This window comes from Sapajus apella, unplaced genomic scaffold (genome assembly GCF_009761245.1).
Source record: "Sapajus apella isolate SASKATOON/1434 unplaced genomic scaffold, GSC_monkey_1.0 scaffold43, whole genome shotgun sequence".
Lineage (NCBI taxonomy): Eukaryota > Metazoa > Chordata > Mammalia > Primates > Cebidae > Sapajus > Sapajus apella.
In genome coordinates, this window is record NW_022436983.1 from 12,808,846 (window position 1) to 12,828,555 (window position 19,710).

The 19,710-nt window shown below is 42.3% G+C and overlaps 1 protein-coding gene and 1 pseudogene across 1 annotated transcript in view; both read left to right on the forward strand.

Moving 5' to 3' along the window:
• Positions 1 to 1,217: 1,217 nt before the first annotated feature.
• Positions 1,218 to 19,710, forward strand: part of MICOS10 (mitochondrial contact site and cristae organizing system subunit 10) — a 34,527-nt gene continuing 16,034 nt past the window's right edge. Inside the window, exon 1 of the mRNA XM_032300637.1 lies at positions 1,218 to 1,362. Within this exon, the coding sequence (XP_032156528.1) occupies positions 1,299 to 1,362 (64 nt within the window). The 5' untranslated portion in view covers positions 1,218 to 1,298. The remainder of the gene's footprint in view (positions 1,363 to 19,710) is intronic.
• LOC116566388 lies at positions 9,683 to 10,105 on the forward strand (annotated as a pseudogene).

Here is a 19,710-nt window from a genome sequence, read left to right on the forward strand (position 1 = left end):
AAATCAATGACACTGGCCAGTAGGCTAGATATATATACACTCTCTCTCGACAGCTGTGGGCATTTGGTTCCAGGATCTTGCAGTTACCAAAACTCAGGATGCTCAAGTCCCATATATAAAATGGTGTAGTATTTGCATATAACCTACACACATGCTCCCATATCCTTTTAAAAAATCTTTTTTTTTAAGAGATGAAGTCGATCTCCTAGTCTCAAGCAATCCTTGCATCTCAGCCTCTCAAGTAGCTGGGACTATAGCCACGTGCCACTGCGCTGGTTCCCATATACTTTAAATCATTTCATGATTACTTAAAATACCTAATACGGTGTAAATGCTACATAAATAGTTCTGTATTTTAAATTTTTAATTATTTTTTATTTGATTAAAAAAGTATTTCTGGTCCATGGTTGGTTAAATCCATGGATACGCAACCCACAGATACAGAGGGCACCCTGTATATGTGTGTGTGTGTGTGTGTGTGTGTGCGTGCGTGTGTAAATATACACATGGATAGGAAGCCTGAGGTAGACGTTTTACCTGGAGATATAATTTGGTACTGTTTGCAATTACTCAGGGAGAGTCTGTAGGGTGAAAAGAGAATCGATGGAAGCTTAGGAACTAACGCTCCTTAAAACAGCTGACAGAGAAACAGCAGCCCTGGAGGAAACCGAAAGACAACAGCAGAGGTGGAGAGAAGGAAAGTGTGGTGTTATGCGCATGAAATGAATAGAGGAGGAGCAAGGGCGGTTCCAGAGGGAGGGACAATTATGTGGAATGCTGTACACAGGTCAGAAAAGCGTCTATTTGATTTGGCAGCAGGTGACCTTTGCCAGAGCAGTTTCGGTGTTAGTGGTGCAGGCGGGAATTCCGATGCAAAAAAACTGTGAATGAACGAGCAGGGAAAGTGAAGGTGAGTACGTTAATGAATGAATAAATCAAGTGCTGTGCCCCCTATTGCCCGGGGGATTTCTTGCCCTGGGGACTGGGCCAATGTCGCGCGTTGGTGCGGAGGAAAGGCCTGGACAGGGCTCGGGGTGACGCCTAGGAAACTGTCAGCGTCGCAATCCTGAGGCTCAGCCCCAAGGTCAGGGTCACCTCGAGCCTCCAGAGGCGACTCGTCACCCTGACGACCAACTGAAAAAAACCGGAAGGGAGGGAAACAGCGAATCATCTCGCGATATCTGGAGCGGCTGCCGCGGCCTTCCCGGCCTGGAACTTGTTTCCAGCTCTCGCGAGACTTGCGGGAGTTGGAGCGCGGGGGCAGGTTGAGAGGAAAGCTGGAGGCGCGGGTGGGGAACATGTCGGAGTCGGAGCTCGGCAGGAAGTGGGACCGGTGCCTGGCGGATGCGGTTGTGAAGATAGGTAAGGGGCTTCTCGCTCCGGCACGCCCGGCCGGTTTCCGAGCTGCCGGCTCCAGGCTGAGCTGCCCAGGAGGGCTGAAGGGAAGCCTCACGGGAGGTCAGGCCGCCCGGCCTGTTCCGGCCCCTCCAGTCAAGGCGAGCCGCCCAAACCCCGGCGGGAGGTCACTCGGGCGGCGGGCACAGGCCCGAGGAGCCGGGGCAGCCGCCCTGGTGCGGGTGGTGGGGGTGGAATTGCAGCCCCTAGGAGGCGGTCGGGGTTGGCAGGTGGGTCGCAGAGCTCTTGAATGGAAGACGGTGTCGGGGCACAGCCTCGTGCCAGAGCCTCGGGGTTCTCCTCCCGGGTGCTGCATCCCCTGGCACGCGGCGGGGAACCGGCTCCGGAGCCCACGCTGCTCCCCGGCGGAAACCAAAGTGCCTTCTGGAGAAGGTCACCTGGAGCGTTTCATAGACACCGCCAGGCCCTGATGCGAGTAGCTGTCATTCCCCACCTGTCACCTCTTTATTTGCATCAGAGTAGTCTGGGGCCTGGACTTAGAGACAGAGAGATTATGATCTGGAGTGAGAATTGGGCTGGAAAGCAGTTGTTCACTTTCAGACCTTAATGGAACTCTGCGTAGTCCTTTAACACGTGCTCAGTGACGGCACAAATTATGAAGTCACTGTATGGTGGGGAGGAGAGAGGAAACTCGTTTATTGAGCGTATATTGTCTTCATTGTGCGAAATAATCTTTTTACAGGTTATGAAATGGAGAGTCAGGTGAAGGGATTTGCCCACAGTCACATCTAACAAATGGCAAAATTAGGGATTTAACCCACGTTTTATGGGGTCAAGTCCCATGCGCCTTCTTCGATACTAATTTTTATTATCCAAATGTGATATTTTTGTGTGGTAATCTGAGGGTATTTAAGAGGATTTAGGATTGTGTCTTTGAAAGAATGTGTTGAGAAATAAGATTGCATACTCCATGAGAGCAGGGATGTTTTCTGATTTCGTCACTGCTGCATCCCCAGCCCCTAAAAGAGTGCTTAATAAAAATTGTAGGCCGGGTGCAGAGGCTCACGCCTGTAATCCTAGCACTTTGGGAGGCCGAGGTGGGTGGACCACCTGAGGTCAGGAGTTCAAAACCAGCCTGGCCATCATGGTGAAACCCCATCTTTAAAAAATAAAATAAAAAAAAAATTGTAGAGTGAGTCAATAAATGAAACAGTTTATCACTTACCATTTCACCTCTGAATTCAGCACTTAACAGTCAAGTGATTTGGGCAAGTTATTTAACGTTTCTGTGCCTGTTTCCTATTGGGAAATTGGCAGTAATAATTATTACTGTCTCATAGAGTGTTGGGAGGATTAAATGAGTTAGTTTGTGTAAAGGCTTGAATATGGATCACTTAGGTGTGGGTTATTTTGAAAGCAGCTAAACGGTCACTTTCATTTTGTTACTATTAACAGCTTGCAGTGCAGAGAGAAGACTTAACACCTAGATATGAAATGATCAAAGTAATTACTAGATAATATCATGTAGTTAAGAATGGGGTTTGAGCTGGGCGAAGTAACCCCAGCACTTTGGGAGGCTGAGGCGGGCAGATCATTTGAGATCAGGAGTTGGAGACCAGCCTGGGCAACAAAGTGAGAGGCTTCTTTTAACAAAAAGAAAAAGAAGGAGCTTTGGAGGTAGACAGAGCTGGGTTCAAATCATCCACTCTCTCTCTCTTCTTGCCCATCCTTACTAATTTTATAGCTTTGGGTAAGGTCTCTTTTTCAACTGTGAAATGGTAATGAAAAGAGACTTACTTAAAAGCATTAGGAAAAGTAAAGGACAGAAAAATACATAAGCTACTTAGCACAGTGTCTGGCGTTTTATGTATTCAGTAAATGGTAGTCATAATAACTGGGTTTTTAAAATTTTTTATGTATTTTATTTATATTTATTTTTAATTAAATTTTTTTTTTTTTTTTTAATAGAGGCAGGGTCTCCCTATGTTGCCCAGGTTGATCTCTCAACTCCTGGGCTCAAGTGATCCTCCTGCCTCAGCTTACCAAAATGCTGGAAATACAGACACAAGCCAGACTCGTAATATTTATTATTTATTTTTATTTTTTGAAATAGGGTCTCACTCTGTCACCTAGGCTGGAGTGCAGTGGTGGAATCTTGGCTCATAGGAACTTCCATCTCCTTGGGCTCAAGTGATCCTCTTATCTCAGCCTCCCAACTAGCTGGGACTGCAGTGTGCACCACCATGCTCAGTTAATTTTTGTATTTTTTTAGTAGAGATGGTGTTTTGCCATGGCCCTCAGACTGGTCGCAAACTTTCGGGCTTAAGTGATCTGCCCTCCTCAGCCTCTCAAAGTGCTGGGATTACAAGCTTGAACCACTGCACCCAGCCAGTAGTTGTTGATATTAATATTGTTGTGCTACTAAAGACCACATGAGGCAGTGAATAGTGTCACTCTGTCTCTCGTGAGTGGAACATTGGTAGGGGTGTGGCATATACATGTGGAGTAAGTAGATGAGGCAAGGTAATATGTGATTTCAGGTATAAGTTAAAATGAGTGATTCAGACTCTTTTGCTGTAGGGTTGAATATTAAGTGAGTGGAGGGATGGGCTCAGGTCATTCAGTAAGAGTGTGGAAGGGCTTTCAACTGACCTTTGTAGAATGGCTTGGGATTGAATAGTCAGGATGGAAGAACTGGAGCAAAGGCCAAGTTGGATTTTTATGAGGAGTAAATTGAAGCGCAGAGAGGCTAAATAGCCAGAAGTGGAGGAGCTAGGCTTAGAACCCAGGCATCCTAATTTCAGTGCAAAGAGGGCTGATTTAGGTGGAGTCAGAACTGTGAAATGTCTTAGAGAGATTCCATTTTATCTTAGAGGTGTTTGAGTTGCCCGTTGACTTTTTCACATGCATTCTGCATGTCAACACCTCTGCCTTAAAAATTTCCTTCCAGGGCTCACTAGGCATAGGCTAGTGGGGAATCACGGGATGGTTTCAAGCAACAAATATTTATTGAGCTATGTGTCAAGTCAGTGGGCAAATAGAGAAGCTTGAGACATTTAAATGCCTTCAATGGAATTGATGTGATGTATTAGGTTGCCATTAAAAAACAAACAAACAAATAAACAAAAAAAAAAAACGGCAAACACTGCAGTTACTTTTGTGCCAACCTAGTAAATGAAATTTTGGTATGATTGTTCTGGCAGAATGAATTTGGAGTGGCGGAAACTAGTGGTACTGTGATTGTGAGGTGATAAAAGTCTGACCTGTTAGACTGGAATAAATGGGTATATTTGAGAAATTTCAAACTTTTTTTCCTATCTATGAAATAAGGGAGTTGTCCTGTTAGTGATGGGCTGAGAGAGGACAGAAGAGAGAAGAGGCAGGGGAGGCTTTAGCCTGAGTGGTCTTTGAAACCATGAAGGTGGATGCTCTTCTACAATGAGTGTATTGCTTCCTGTTTTCCCTAGGTAGTGAGGTTCTGGAACTCTTTTAAACCTCTTTGGCTGCTTACTTTTCTGGTATTTCAAAAGAGAGATGAAGACTCAGGGAATGGCAGCCTATCGTAAGATAGATAAGAGGTTTAGTGGAAGATACAGACAGGGAGAAAAGGCAAATGCAGGCTTTCAGCTCCATCTTAATAATTTCATTGTGGGTTTTGTTGTTGTTTTTAAGACAGGGTCTCACTGTGTCACCCAGGCTGGAGCATAGTGATGCAATCATGGCTCACTGCAGCCTCAACCACCAGGGCTCAGGTGATCCTCCCACCTCAACCTCCTGAGTATCTATAGATATGCACCACCACACCCATCTAATTTTTATATATTTTATAGAGTTGGGGTTTCACCATGTTTCTCAGGCTGGTCTTGAACTCAGAGTCTAAGCAATCCACCTACCTAGGACTCCCAGCATGCTGGTATTACAGGCATGAGCCACCACACCTGGTCCATCTTGATAATTTCATACTCTGGCTTGGCAGAGGCTGAAGGGAAGCCATGGTGAATGGACAGCAACTTCTCTGAGTCCTTCTGTGTTTGGTTGTCTTATACCTAAAGTGTTTTGCTTCCAGGGTTCACCAGGGTTATTTTCCCACCAGTTTGCTGTAAGATGACCATTATAATCACTTGCGTTTAGCATAGATGTTGTATAGCTGAGTTAAATAGCTTTCTTAAGTGTGTACTTTAGGCACTGGTTCTTTAAAAAAGTATTCTTCAAGCATCTTTTCACCTGAGGCTTGAATAATATCTTAATAGAAAGTTATCATATGATTTTGTCCTGTAGGAAGAGATACATTTATTTATAAATATCCTTGCCCCCATTACTATCTTAAGAAAACAATTCTAGGCCAGGTACAGTGGCTCATGCCTGTAATCCCAGCACTTTGGGAGTCTGAGGTAGGAAGATCTCTTGAGCCCAAGAGGTGGAGACCAGCATGGGCAACATAGTTAGATCCCATCACTGCAAAAATATATATATATTAGCTGGGTGTGGTGGCATATACCTGTGTACCAGCCACTTGGGAGGCTGAGGTGGGAGGATCGCTTGAGCGTAGAGGTTGAGGCTGCAGTGGGCTGTGATCGCACCACTGCGCACTCCAGTCTGGATGGCAGAGTAACACTGTATCTCAAAAAAAAAAAAAAAGACAAAAGAAAAGCAGTTCTATTTTACCTGTCAATCCAGGTTTTAAAATATCTATTTATTTTGTATCAAATAGTGTGGACGAATAGATGATTTCTAGTATGGTTTGACCTGATAAATTAAGCCAGTGGATCCAAAAACAACAGCAAAAATTAAAACCCATATTGCCCTCTTCTTGGACGGGAGCTCTGAGTGATGGGTACAGTGGGCCCTTATTTGTTCCACATCTGCTTCTCTTTTTTCCTTTCTTTCAGCCCTTGGCCCTTTCTTTTCCTTTATTCCTGTCACATTTTAACTTTTCTTTTTGACCTCTGTTCATGTTCCTGCCACTGCCAGCACATACATTGATTGCCTAGTTCATCTATAAAAGTTTGACATTGGTAGGTCTTTTTTCCTTAGTAACCCTGTTAGCATTTAAGAAGTTCCTAGGTTTCCTGTTTATTTTTTATCACATTTTTCTTAATAGCATGTTTCACCGTTTGAAATTTGTAATTGATTTTTTTACTTGAGTGTTCCTTCTCTGTGGAGTGTAAACATCATAAGAACCAGAGGCTGTTTTGTTCACTGTTGATCCGCTAACCCCTGGTTTAGAGGAAAAAATTATTGTTAAATGAATGACTTGTATTGCTGAGAATTTTGTAGACTGTTCTCTGCTCATATTTGCTACTCAGCGTGCGTTTATTTTTATTTTTTATTATTATTTTTTTAAATGAGAAGGAGTTTCTCCATGTTAGGCTGGTCTCAAACTCCCAATCTCAGGTGATCCACCTGCCTCGGCCTCCCAAAGTGCTGGGATTACAGGCGTGAGCCACCATGCCCAGCCTCAGCATGTGTTTGTTAACTAAATGAATTAATATTTAATTCAAAAAATCCCAGTAAAGTAGATTTCTGCCCGTTCACATGTTTGATCATGTATCCTTGTGTTCTTGGGACTTATACCAACTTTTAATTTCATCTGGGAATGTAAATTACTGTCAGTAGATCTTAATAATAAAGTAGTATTAAAAATGTTGGGGAGTAGTCAACTGAGAAACATAAACCAGAGAGCACTTTGTATTTAAAAAAGTAGAGGGATGATGTTGGTTTAAGTGGTAGTGCCAAAGTCTCATTGCAGGAAATTAAAAAGGAGTGAAGAATATTACATTTTATGAATGGCATGTTCCGTTAGTTTTATGTGAATGCGTCATTAATGGGTTTTGCTTATTTTATGGATTTACTTTTAAGTTTTATCAGATTTATTGAATGTTGTGGCTTTCTTTCTCCTCTCAGTTCAAGAGCTGTGGTATTTATTTTCCTTGCATGTGTGGATAATTTGTCGTAGTACCCATGGGCATGAATAAGTCACACATTTCTTGTTAGTGAGACGAGAAGACAGAGTGTCTTATCAACATAGGAGAGTTAATCGTTCTGGTCTCCACAGAGCTGAGGTCCTCAGCTTGGGCTTGTCACCCTGGACTGGATGGGAAGTTATGTCTGTTTTCAATTTCCCAAGGAAAATAAGATTTTAGGAGATGAGAATAGTCACAGACTTCCAGGGGCTGCTTCCCTGTGGTTTGAGAATTTATGAGCCCCACAAGTGTGAGTCACAGAGGCCCTGTCTTTGCCCTCAGAGTCCTGGTACAACTTACTCTTGAATGCTGAAGGCTAGTACTGGCAGGCTGTGTACCTCTTGACTAAGTTAATGTTGCTTGAGTGACAGCAGCCAGGCCTCAGACTCTGGATTTGCCAGAGGATGCTTTGAGGACAATCTGATTCCAGTACTTTGTGGATTCATACAGAGGTCCTGGGAATCCCTAATGGGACTTGGAAAGCTTTAAAATTGGCTGTGTCTCATTTCCCATAGTTTTGCTCCAATGTGAGACCAGAGTAAGGAATATCTAGTCATACTAATCCACGTATTAGCCTGGAATTCTAGTTTATTCTAAAAGAAGTCAGGTTGTGTGGCAGTTCTGTGTTTTAGCATTTGAAGAAATTTGTTGAATGGTAAGCTGAAGAGTGACACAGTTGAATTTTTGATGTCAGAAAAATCATTGATGAGAATGAATCAGAGGACTAGCTAGGATGAAGGCAGGGAGGAGATGTCATGGTGGAGGGAAACTCCCAAAGCTATGAGAGTTTCCTGAAACAGGCTGTCCTGGCAAGCCAAGTGTGTCAAGCACAACAGTGTTTTCCATTAACTTAGTAGCAAGGAAAACGGCAAGCCATGAACATTTCCAAGCAGCCCCTAGAATGTATTCAGTTCAGTGAACTGGCAGCATACACAGGTATTTTTTTCTTTTCCTCATTTTTATTTTTTAATTTAATTTAATTTATTTATTTATTTATTTATTTTGAGACGGAGTTTCGCTCTTGTTACCCAGGCTGGAGTGCAATGGCGCAATCTTGGCTCACCGCAGCCTCCGCCTCCTGGGTTCAGGCAATTCTCCTGCCTCAGCCTCCTGAGTAGCTGGGATTACAGGCACGTGCCACCATGCCCAGCTGATTTTTTGTATTTTTAGTAAAGACGGGGTTTCACCATGTTGACCAGGATGGTCTCGATCTCTTGACCTTGTGATCAAGACCCGCCTCGGCCTCCCAAAGTGCTGGGATTACAGGCGTGAGCCACCGCGCCCGGCCCTTATTTATTTTTTTAAATTTATTTTATTGCATTTTAGGTTTTGGGGTACATGTGAAGAACATGCAAGATTGTTGCATAGGTACACACGTGGCAGTGTGATTTGCTGCCTTCCTCCCCATCACCTATATCTGGCATTTCTCCCCATGTTATCTCTCCCCAACTCCCTACCCACCACTGACCCTCCCCTATTCTCCCCAACAGACCCCAGTGTGTAGTGCTCCCCTCCCTGTGTCCATGTGTTCCCATTGTTCAACACCCGCCCATGAGTGAGAACATGCGGTGTTTGATCTGCTCTTGTGTCAGTTTGCTGAGAATGATGGCTTCCAGGTTCATCCATGTCCCTACAAAGAACACAAACCCATCGTTTTTGATGGCTGCATAATATTCCATGGTGTATATGTGCTACATTTTTCTGTCCAGTCTATCATCGATGGGCATTTGGGTTGGTTCCAGGTCTTTGCTATTGTAAACAGTGCTGCAATGAACATTTGTGTGCATGTGTCCTTATAGTAGAACGATTTATAATCCTTTGGATATATACCAAGTAATGGGATTGCTGGGTCAAATGGAATTTCTATTTCTAGGTCCTTGAGGAATCGCCACACTGTCTTCCACAATGGTTGAGCTAATTTACACTCCCACTAATAGTGTATAAGTGTTCCTATTTCTCCACATCCTCTCCAGCATCTGTTGTCTCTAGATTTTTTAACGATCGCCATTCTAACTGGCGTGAGATGGTATCTCAATGTAGTTTTGATTTGCATTTCTCTGATGACCAGTGATGATGAGCATTTTTTCATATGTTTGTTGGCCTCATGTATGTCTTCTTTTGTAAAGTATCTGTTCACATCCTTTGCCCACTTTTGAATGGGCTTGTTTGTTGTTTTCTTGTAAATCTGTTTTAGTTCTTTGTAAATTCTGGATATCAGCCCTTTGTCAGATGGGTAAACTGCAAAAATTTTTTCCCATCTTTTCCTCATTTTTTTTCATTAGAAATAAATGAACCAGTAAATACCTCTCAGCCTCAGTTTTCTTATCAATAAAATGATAGTACTTGCCCCAGAGGGTTCTTGCAAGTGAGGATAAAATGAGATAATCTCGATTCCATTCCAAGGCCTCTGTGTGCCCGCGGAGTAGCCATCATGAGCAAAGCTCACCCTCCCGAGTTGAAAAAATTTATGGACAAGAAGTTATCATTGAAATTAAATGGTGGCAGACATGTCCAAGGAATGTTGCGGGGATTTGATCCCTTTATGAATCTTGTGATAGATGAATGTGTGGAGATGGCGACTAGCGGACAACAGAACAATATTGGAATGGTGGTAATATGAGGAAATAGTATCATCATGTTAGAAGCCTTGGAAAGAGTATAAATAATGGCTGTTCAGCGGAGAAACCCATGTCCTCTCTCCATAGGGCCTGTTTTACTATGATGTAAAAATTAGGTCATGTGCATTTTCATATTAGACTTTTTGCTAAATAAACTTTTGTAATAGTCAAAAAAAATGAGATAATCTCTTTAGAGCAGTTAGGACGTTGCCTGTACTTAATAAATATTAACTGGAAGCTGGGTGTGGTGGCTCATGTCTGTAATCCCAACACTTTTGGGAGGCTGAGGTGGGTGGATCACTAGAGGCCAGGAGTTTGAGACCAACCTGGCCAACATGGCGAAACCCAGTCTCTACTAGACATACGAAAAATTAGCTGAGTGTGGTGGTACACACTTGTAATCCCAGTCACTCGAGAGGCTGAGGCATGAAAATCGCTGGAACCCAGGAGGTGGAGGTTACAGTGAGCTGACATTGCTCCACTGCACTCCAGCCTGGGCAACAGAGCAAGACTCTGTTGCAAATAAATAAATAAAAACTGGAGGCTGTAGCTGAAGAGTAGAGCTAAAAGAGTTAAAATAATTAACACATTTACCCTGATCTTGGCTATTGTGCGTTGTAGGTGAGTCTTATTGTGGTTCTTGGCTATTGTGGGTCTGACAATCAATATTGAAGTTTATATACATAATAGTAATCATTAGTGTATACTTCTTGAAACAATTTAATACCAGGTGTTTTGCCTTGGCAGGGGGTGGCACGCAGGTAAATAGGCAGTGGCCCTACCTTGGAGGGGCTTATTACCTTGAGAAACATGAAAAGGATGAAGGACATTTGAGCCCCATTTTGGAGAATATGTAGACATTTAATAGATGGAGTAGGTGGGGGAGTGTGTTTCAAGCTTTGGAAGTGTCCCAGAAGAGAGGGATACTTTGGTTCCTCCTGGGAATGTTGAGAATGACCATCACTTGTTGAGCTCTTAGCTGCATGCCAGGCACAGTGCTGAGCATGTTATATTTTACATCATTATCTCATATCTTTGTAAAGTATTTTCTCCATTTTTACAATGGAAGTTCACAGTGGCAGAATCCCTCCTTTAGGATCACAGGCTACAGCTGCAAGGGTAGGAAGGTGAACCCCATTCTTGTAGCTATCATGTGTTAATGCAGGAGATTTTATCCTTTAGGGGTTAAAGAACTTATGTGGGGAGGGGCAAAAGATGAGGCAGGAAAGGCAGAAGGGGTGCAGGAAGTTACAGAGATTCTTTAAACTACTTTGTTGAGATATATTTCATGCCACAAATTTTCCTATTTCAAATGTACAATTTTAGTTTATTCACCAAATTGTGTAATTATCATCACAATCTAATTTTAGAATATGTTTAGCTTCCCCCAAAAGAAACACTGGACACAGTTGCTCCTGTTCCCAAACTCTCACCCCTACTTTAGTCCCAAGCAACCACCAATCTACTTTTTGTCTCTGTGGGATTTCCTATTCTGGACATTTTACCTAAATAGAATTATATAATATGGAGTCTTTTGTATCTGGCTTCTTTCACTTAGGTAATGTTTTCAGTATTCATCCATGTTGTAGCATTTGTCTGCTCATCATTCTTTTTTGTTACCAAATAATGTTGTGTGGTATATTTGTACTACATTTTGTTTATCCATTTGTCAGTTGGTGGACATTTTGTTTGTTTACACTTTTTAATTTTATGAATAATGCTGCTGTCATCAAGTGTACATGTTTTTGTTTTGTTTTGAGATGGGATCTGTGTTGCCCAGGCTAGTCTCAAATTCCTGGGCTCAAATGATCCTCCTGCCTCAGCCTCCTGAGTAGCTCAGATTACAGGTGCACGACACAATGCCCAGCCCCCCAATTTTTAGGTGGCCATGTTTTCATTTCTCTTGGATATATACGTAGGAGTGGAATTGCTCGGTTGTGTGGTAACTCTGTGTTTAGCCTTTGAAGAAATTCATTGAATGGTAAGCTGAAAAGTGACATGATTGAATTTCTGATTTCAGACAGATCACTGCAGTGACGAGAATGAATCAGAGAGTGCTAGGATGTGGGGGCAGAGAGATAGTTCAGTATATTATTGCAAAATCTTGCCAAAGATGAGATGATCAACTGAGGGAAAGCATGAACTAAGATGAGAGCAGCAGGAGTGGAAAAGAGAGAGAGAATGGTGCTAATACAGAGGTTATATTTCTAGAACTTGAAACGCAGGTTCAGGAGTGGGAGGAGCCAGGTGATGCCAAGCCTACATATATGAGCGTGCTGTTGCTTTTGACAAATAGGAGAGGCAAGGCGGGTAGTAACATTTTGTAGTTTCTTAAGTTCTGGTGTGTCCTGAGATAGGTCACTAATTATATGCAGTTCAGTTAAGAGAGACGAAAGTTATTGGGTTGTCATGTATTCGTCTTCATGAAAAGAAAGGATTTGGCCTTACTTCTTCCTTGTTAAGAAAGTACATGTGGTGGCTCACACCTGTAATCCCAGCACTTTGGGAGCCTGAGGTGGGTGGGCCACCTGAGTTCAGGAGTTTGAGACCAGCCTGGCCAACATGGTGAAACCCCATTTCTAGTAAAAATATAAAAATTAGCTGGGTGTGGTGGCGCATGCCTGCAATCCCAGCAACTCGAGAGGCTGAGGCAGGAGAATTGCTTAAACCTGGGAAGGGGAGGTTGCATTGAGCTGAGATTGTGCCATTGCACTCCAACCTGGCAACAGAGTGAAACTGTGTCTCAAAAAAAAAAAAAGAAAATAGGACAGTAAAAGACTTAGCAACCGACTTGCCTTAGAATTAGAATTAACCAGCAGATTTTGTGTATTCATTCGATAAGCAAGTATAGTTAAATTGTTTGAAGTCATTTTAATGTTTAAAAAATACTAAAAGAAACCATTGAATAGTCATGGAAAAAGAAAGCAAATTATTGTTTTTCTTTAAGTATCAGTTCATCGGATAGATGTGGGTTACCACAAAGCATTGGTGGCTCACCAAAAATTGCCTGTTGGTAACCTGTGTTTGCAAACTGATACCTCTCTATTTCATGGAGTGATATCAATTAGGTTATACTTAAATATTTCAAAGGCTTTTGGTTGTTTATTGTTTTGGTTTTAAATTAGTACATGTTAATTGTTGAATTGGGTAGCGACATTTTGTTTGCTTTATGTATATTTAAACACCAAAAATACTTTTTCCATTTGCAGGAGCAATGTGAATAATGGAACATTGTGATCTTCTAGAGAAGTATTTTCTGTTCGTATTATAGAATAATGTAGTTAAGCGCTATATGGAGCTTGAAAACATACTTAAATTTTTGTTCTGGCTGTGGTTTTATGCTTTCCTAAAATGTGGCCTGTAACAGTTTATTAGTAAATATGCTGAATTGCTTTCTTTGGCAAGTGCATGTCAGTATTGAATCCAAGTGAAAACACAAATATTTACTTATAAAAGTCGTTTGGCGTAGTAATATTTTTACTATGGCCACTGACCCACTAGTGAAATGTTAGGGCGTTGCTAGATTGGATCCTCTTTATTTAAAGGCCACAAGAAGGAGAGAAAGAGAAAGCTAACATTAATTGAATGTCTATTAATGTACCATCATATATGGTACACTGTTAACCTCTTTTTTGCTTTCCCAGCAATTCAAGAAGTTTGTATTTTCACTGTTTTTCCAGCAAGAAAAGTAATGCTCAAAGAAGTTTATAGAAATTGAGAAGCTGATTTTTAAATCTCTGAAAATGTAACAATCCAAAATAGCCGAAGCAATTTTTAAAAAGAAACAGGGCTGAGATTCTTTTTTTCTTTTTTGAGGCGGAGTCCTGCTCTGTCGCCCAGGCTGGAGTGCAATGGTGCGATCCTGGTTTACTGCAACCTCCGCCTCCTGGGTTCAAGTGATTCTTCTGCCTCAGCTTCCTGAGTAGCTGGGATTACAGACGCGCACCACCACACCCTGCTAACTTTTTAGTAGAGATAGAGTTTTGCTATGTTGGCCGGGCTGGTCCTGAACTCCTAACGTCAGGTGATCTGCCCGCCTCAGCCTCCCAAAGTGCTGGGATTATAGGCTTGAGCCACCGCACCTGGCTGAGATTTTTATATTAGCTGATTTTAAGACTTACAGTAAAACTACAGGACAATGTTGGAGAAGACGTGTACATACAAATCAGCAGACTAGGATAAAGTCCAGAAACAGACCCATAAATATATAGTCAATTCATTTTTGACAAGGTAATTTAATGGAGAAGAAAAATCTTTTCAACAAACCATGCTAAAACAACTAGGTATCCATATAGAGGAAAAAAAATGAGCTCACTTAAAAGGATCATGGGCCTGGCCGGGCGCGGTGGCTCACGCCTGTAATCCCAGCACTTTGGGAGGCCGAGGCGGGTGGATCACGAGGTCAAGAGATCGAGACCATCCTGGTCAACATGGTGAAACCCCGTCTCTACTAAAAATACAAAAAAATTAGCTGGGCATGGTGGCACGTGCTTGTAATCCCAGCTACTCAGGAGGCTGAGGCAGGAGAATTGCCTGAACCCAGGAGGCGGAGGTTGCGGTGAGCCAAGATCACGCCATTGCACTCCAGCCTGGGTAACGAGTGAAACTCCCTCTCAAAAAAAAAAAAAAAAAAAAGGATCATGGGCCTAAATATAAAAACTAAAACCATAAAATCCATAAGAGAAAATCCTTTGTGACCTTGGGGTCCAAAAAGATTTTAGGGGATACAGGTGGGGTGTAGTGTCTCACACTTGTAATCCCAGCACTTTGGGAGGCTGAGGCAGGCGGATTACGAGGTCAGGAGTTTGAGACCAGCCTGGCCAACATAGTGAAACCCCATCTCTACTAAAAATACAAAAATTAGCAGGGCGTGGTGGTGTACACCTGTAGTCCCAGCTATTTGGGAGGCTGAGGCAGGAGAATTACTTGAACCTGGGAGGTGGAGTTTGTGGTGAGCCAAGATTGTACTACTGTACTCCAGCCTGGGCAACAGAGTAAGACTCCGTTTCAAAATATATATATATATATTTGGGGGGGATACAAAAAGTAAAAAGTTTCAAAGAAAAACCTGATATGCTGGATTTGATAAAAATTAAAAACCTTTGCTCTTTGAATGGCACCATTAAGAGAACAAAAAGACAAGCCACAGAATGGGAGAAAATATTTGTAGTACATATATCTGATAAAGGGCTTAGAATACATATAAAGATCTCTTAATTTTAATTTTTCTTTCTTTTTTTTTTTTTTTTTTTGTAGACTCAGGGTCTCACTATATTGCTCAGGCTACTACTTCTGGCCTCATGCAATCCTCCTGCCCCAGCCTCCCAAAATTTTGCAATTAAGATGTGAGCCACTGCTCCCAGCTTTTTTTTTTTTTTTTGAAATGGAATCTCATTCTGATGTTCTAGCTGGAGTGTGGTGGCACAGTCACGGCTCACTGCAGCCTCAGCCTCCCACTTCAGCTTCCTAAGTAGCTGGTACTACAGGTGCATGCTACCACATCAGGCTAATCTAAATAATAATAATAATAATAATAAATTTAATCATAAGAAGCCAACACATTGGTAAAATTATACCAATGGCAGGTAAGCACACAAAGAAATACTTAAAATCAGTGGCGGTTAGGGAAATGCAAATTAAAATCATGAGGTAAACCTATATACCCATTAAAATAGCTAATATTTCTTTTTTCTTTTCAGACGGAGTCTCGCTCTGTTGCCCAGGCTGGAATGTAGTGGCTCGATCTTGGCTTACTGCAACCTCTGTCTCCCTGGTTCAAGCACTTCTAACTGTTTGACAGTTTCTTATAAAGTTAAGCATATGATATAGCCATTCTCCTAGATATTTACCAAAGAGAAATGAAAACGTGTCCACACGTGTTCATAGCAGCTTTATTTGTAAGAGTTAAAAACTGGAAACAACTCAGATATCCATCAGTTGGTTAATGGAAAAACAAAATGTGGACAGTCTTTAAAGTGGAGTATCAGTAATAAAAGGAAACCAACTACCGTTACATACAACAACATGGATGCATTTCAGAATCATTTTGTTGAGTGATAGCAGCTGGACACAAAGGAGTATGTACTGTGTGATTCCATTTACATATAAATTTCTAGGAAATACAAACTAGTCTAATGAAGTAAAGGAAAGGGGGTAAAAACAAAATAGTTAGAATGACTAAAGAAAGCATAGCCCAGCCAGGCACTGTGACTCATGCCTGTAATCCCAGCACTTTGGGAGACCAAGGTGGGTGGATCACGAGGTCAAGAGATAGAGGTCATCCTGGCCAACATGGTGAAGCCCTATCTCTACTAAAAATACAAAAATTAGCTGGGTGTGGTGGCGCGCACCTGTAGTCCCAGCTACTCGGGAGGCTGAGGCAGAAAAATTGCTTGAACCCGGGAGGCAGTGGTTGCAGTTGCACCACTGTACTCCAGCCTGGCGACAGAGCAAGACTGTCTCAAAAAAAAAAGCATAGCTGATAATTCTTAGGTCTTGTAACTTGTCATTTTTAAAAAATAGAAAGTAGAGAATGTTTTAAAATGCTCTTTAGATAGGTAGCACGAAAGAAACAAGAAAGAAAGGAGAAATGAGTACAAATCAGAAAAAATGTTGGAGGCTCTAGATAAATGAGGAAGTGGTCTAAGAAAGCAAATCGAAGCCGCCCCTTTGACCCTACCACCATTGTTTTGTTTGTTTGTTTTTGAGACAAGGCCTTATTCTGTTGCCCAGGCTGCAGTACAGTGGCGTAGTCGTAGCTCACTGCAACCTCTGCCTCCTGGGCTCAAGTGATCCTACTGCCTCAGCCTCCTAAACAGCTGGGATTATAGGCTTGCACCACCATGCCCAGCTAGCAGATTGATTTTAACGGATACTGAGAGATGAGGTGTATTTGGGAGGAATCGAAATCCAGTGCTTTTACTTCAATTTTCTTTTCTTTTTTTTTTTTAAGATTGGGTTTCACCATGATGGCCAGGCTGGTCTTGAACTCCTGACCTCAGGTGATCCACCCACCTCGGCCTCCCAAAGTGCTAGGATTACAGGCGTGAGCCACCTCGCCCGGCCTTACTTCAATTTTCTTTATCCAACCTAAGCCATTAGGATGGTTAGGATAATTTATAATTATTGTAACACTCTGTCATAATTGTCGACAGATTTGTAGACTTTCCTTACTTTGACAAATGCAAAGTTAGAACAAATGTTTCTGATTGTTTGTCAGAACCTGTACATGTAAACCACTCAGAATTCCTGTTTGGTAGATTTTAAATGATTAACTAAAGCAAATGATTTAAGCAACATAATTTACTTTTTACAGGAAAGTAGTCTTAAGAAAGCTACTAGTTTCTTGGCATCATTTCAGATGACTAAATTGAAATTCATTTGCTGTAGGAATTTTTTCTTTCTTTGTTTCTTTTTTTTTTTTTTTTTTTTTGAGACAGGGTCTCACTCTGTCACCCAGGCTGGACGGCTAGAGTGCAGTGGCACGTTCTTGGCTCACTGCAACCTCTACCCCCCAGGTTTGAGCAATTCTTCTGCCTCAGTCTCCCAAGTAGTTGGGATTATAGGTGGCCCACCACCATGCCTGGCTAATTCTTTTGTATTTTTAATAGAAACAGGGTTTAGTGTTTCACCATGTTGGCCAGGCTGGTCTCAAATTTTCTGACCTCAAGTGATTCCCCCCGCCTCAGCCTCCCAAAGTGCTGGGATTACAGGCATGAGCCACTGCTCCCAGTCAGAACTTTTTATTTGTTTACTATTTCAGGATAGACCTGTATGTGAAAAACCATGAGCTTGTGAGCTCATAAATATCCTATTCTGATTAGAAGCAAAAATATATTACTGTTTCAATCTCATATTTTGTCTTGACACTAAAACAAATTCTACTAATTCTGTGTATTTCCAGAAAATATTATGAAGAACTTACCTTTCTCATTATTATAGCTGCCACTTGATTTTTTTTTTTTTTTCTTTTTGAGACAGGATCTTACTCTGTCACCCAGGCTGGAGTGCAGTGGCACAATCCCATCTCACTGCAGCCTCGACCTTCTAGATTCCAGTGACCTCCTGCCTTGCCCTCTCAAAGTGCTGGGATTACAGGTGTGAGCCACCATACCTGGCTTCAACTTGAAATTTACTTTGGCTTATAACTTTTACTTTAGAAGATGTTTTTAGGCCAGATGCGGTGGCCCATGCCTGTAATACCAGCTCTTTGGAAGGCCATGGTGGGCATATCACTTGAGGTCAGGAGTTCAAGACCAACCTGGCCAACATGGTGAAATTCTAAACCCTGTCTCTACTAAAAATACAAAAATTAGCTGGGCATGGTGGTATATGCTTGTAGTCCCAGCTACTCAGGAGGCTGAGGCAGGAGAATCACTTGAACAGGGAGGCGGAGATTGCAGTGAGCTGAGATTGTGCCACTGCACTCCAGCCTGGTGACAGAGCAAGACTCCATCTCAAAAAAAAAAGGTGTCTTTTTCTTCACTCAGTTTATGAAAGCTAAATTTTTGGTTTTCTAATGTATGCATGTCCAGGGATTTGGAGAGGGTTTTTTTTGGTTTTTTTTTGTTTTTTGATATGGAGTCTCACTCTGTCGCCCAGGCTGGAGTGGAGTGGTGTGGTCTTGACTCACTGCAACCTCCACCTTCTAAGTTCAAACGATTCTCCTGCCTCAGCCTCCTGAGTAGCTGAGATTATAGGTGTGCGCCATCACACCCGGCTAATTTTTTTGTATTTTTTAGTACAGATGGGGTTTCACCATGTTGGTCAGGCTGATCTCAAACCCCTGACCTCGTGAGCCACCATGCCCAGCCCAGAGAGGTCTTTTTTTATGGGGTTTGGTAGAGTAGTGCAGCCTTTAAGAAAGACTAGACAGGTGTGGTGGCTCACGCCTGTATTCCCAGTCCTTTGGGAGGCCAAGAAGGCAGGTGGATCACTTGAGATCAGGAGTTCAAGACCAGTCTGGCCAACATGGTGAAACCCTGTCTCCATTAAAAATACAAAAATTAGCCGGGTGGGAAGCACACGCTTATAATCCCACCTACTCAATTGGGAGGCTGAGGCCTGAGAATCACTTGAACCCAGGAGACGTAGATTGTAGTGTGCCAAGATCACACCACCGCACTCCAGCCTGGGCAACACAGTGACACTCTGTCTCAAAAAAGTAAGATTCTAGAGTGCCACTGTACTATCATATCAGCTAGGTGCTGCTTTCTGACCTTACTGTCCTTGCTAGATTTTAGCAGGCTGTCAGCCTGAAATTCAGGCACATTCTTTTAACACCTTTTCAAATGCTGACTTGGGATATCATCATTTCTATCAACACATCTTAAATGCAGAAACATGGGTATACTTAAAAATATTTGACTGCCTTTTCTGTTTATCTTCGTCCATGAGGCTTTCCAATATACTCTTTCCTATGGATCCCTGACCTACGCATTGTCATTAAGTGTGGTCATTTCCCCTTCTCAGAAGTTCCTAGTCCTGGTCAAGCCCTTGCTTTTACCTGTACTGGTTGTCTTCCATACCATCTCTTTCATTTCTGCCTATGATGGAATACAGGAAAGGTGGAGGGAGGGCTGTTGAGAGACCACAGGATACACGGTGGTACCATTTCCAGTCGGATGATCCGGGAAGAGTCTGAAGTCTGGAACCTGGCTCCCAGTTGCCATTGCTTGGGGGCTTCAGAAGCCAACTGATGTTTTCCTCTCTGATGGAGCCTTCTTCAGATTTGTACTCATTGCTGCCAGAGTGAACTATGTAAAGTACACATG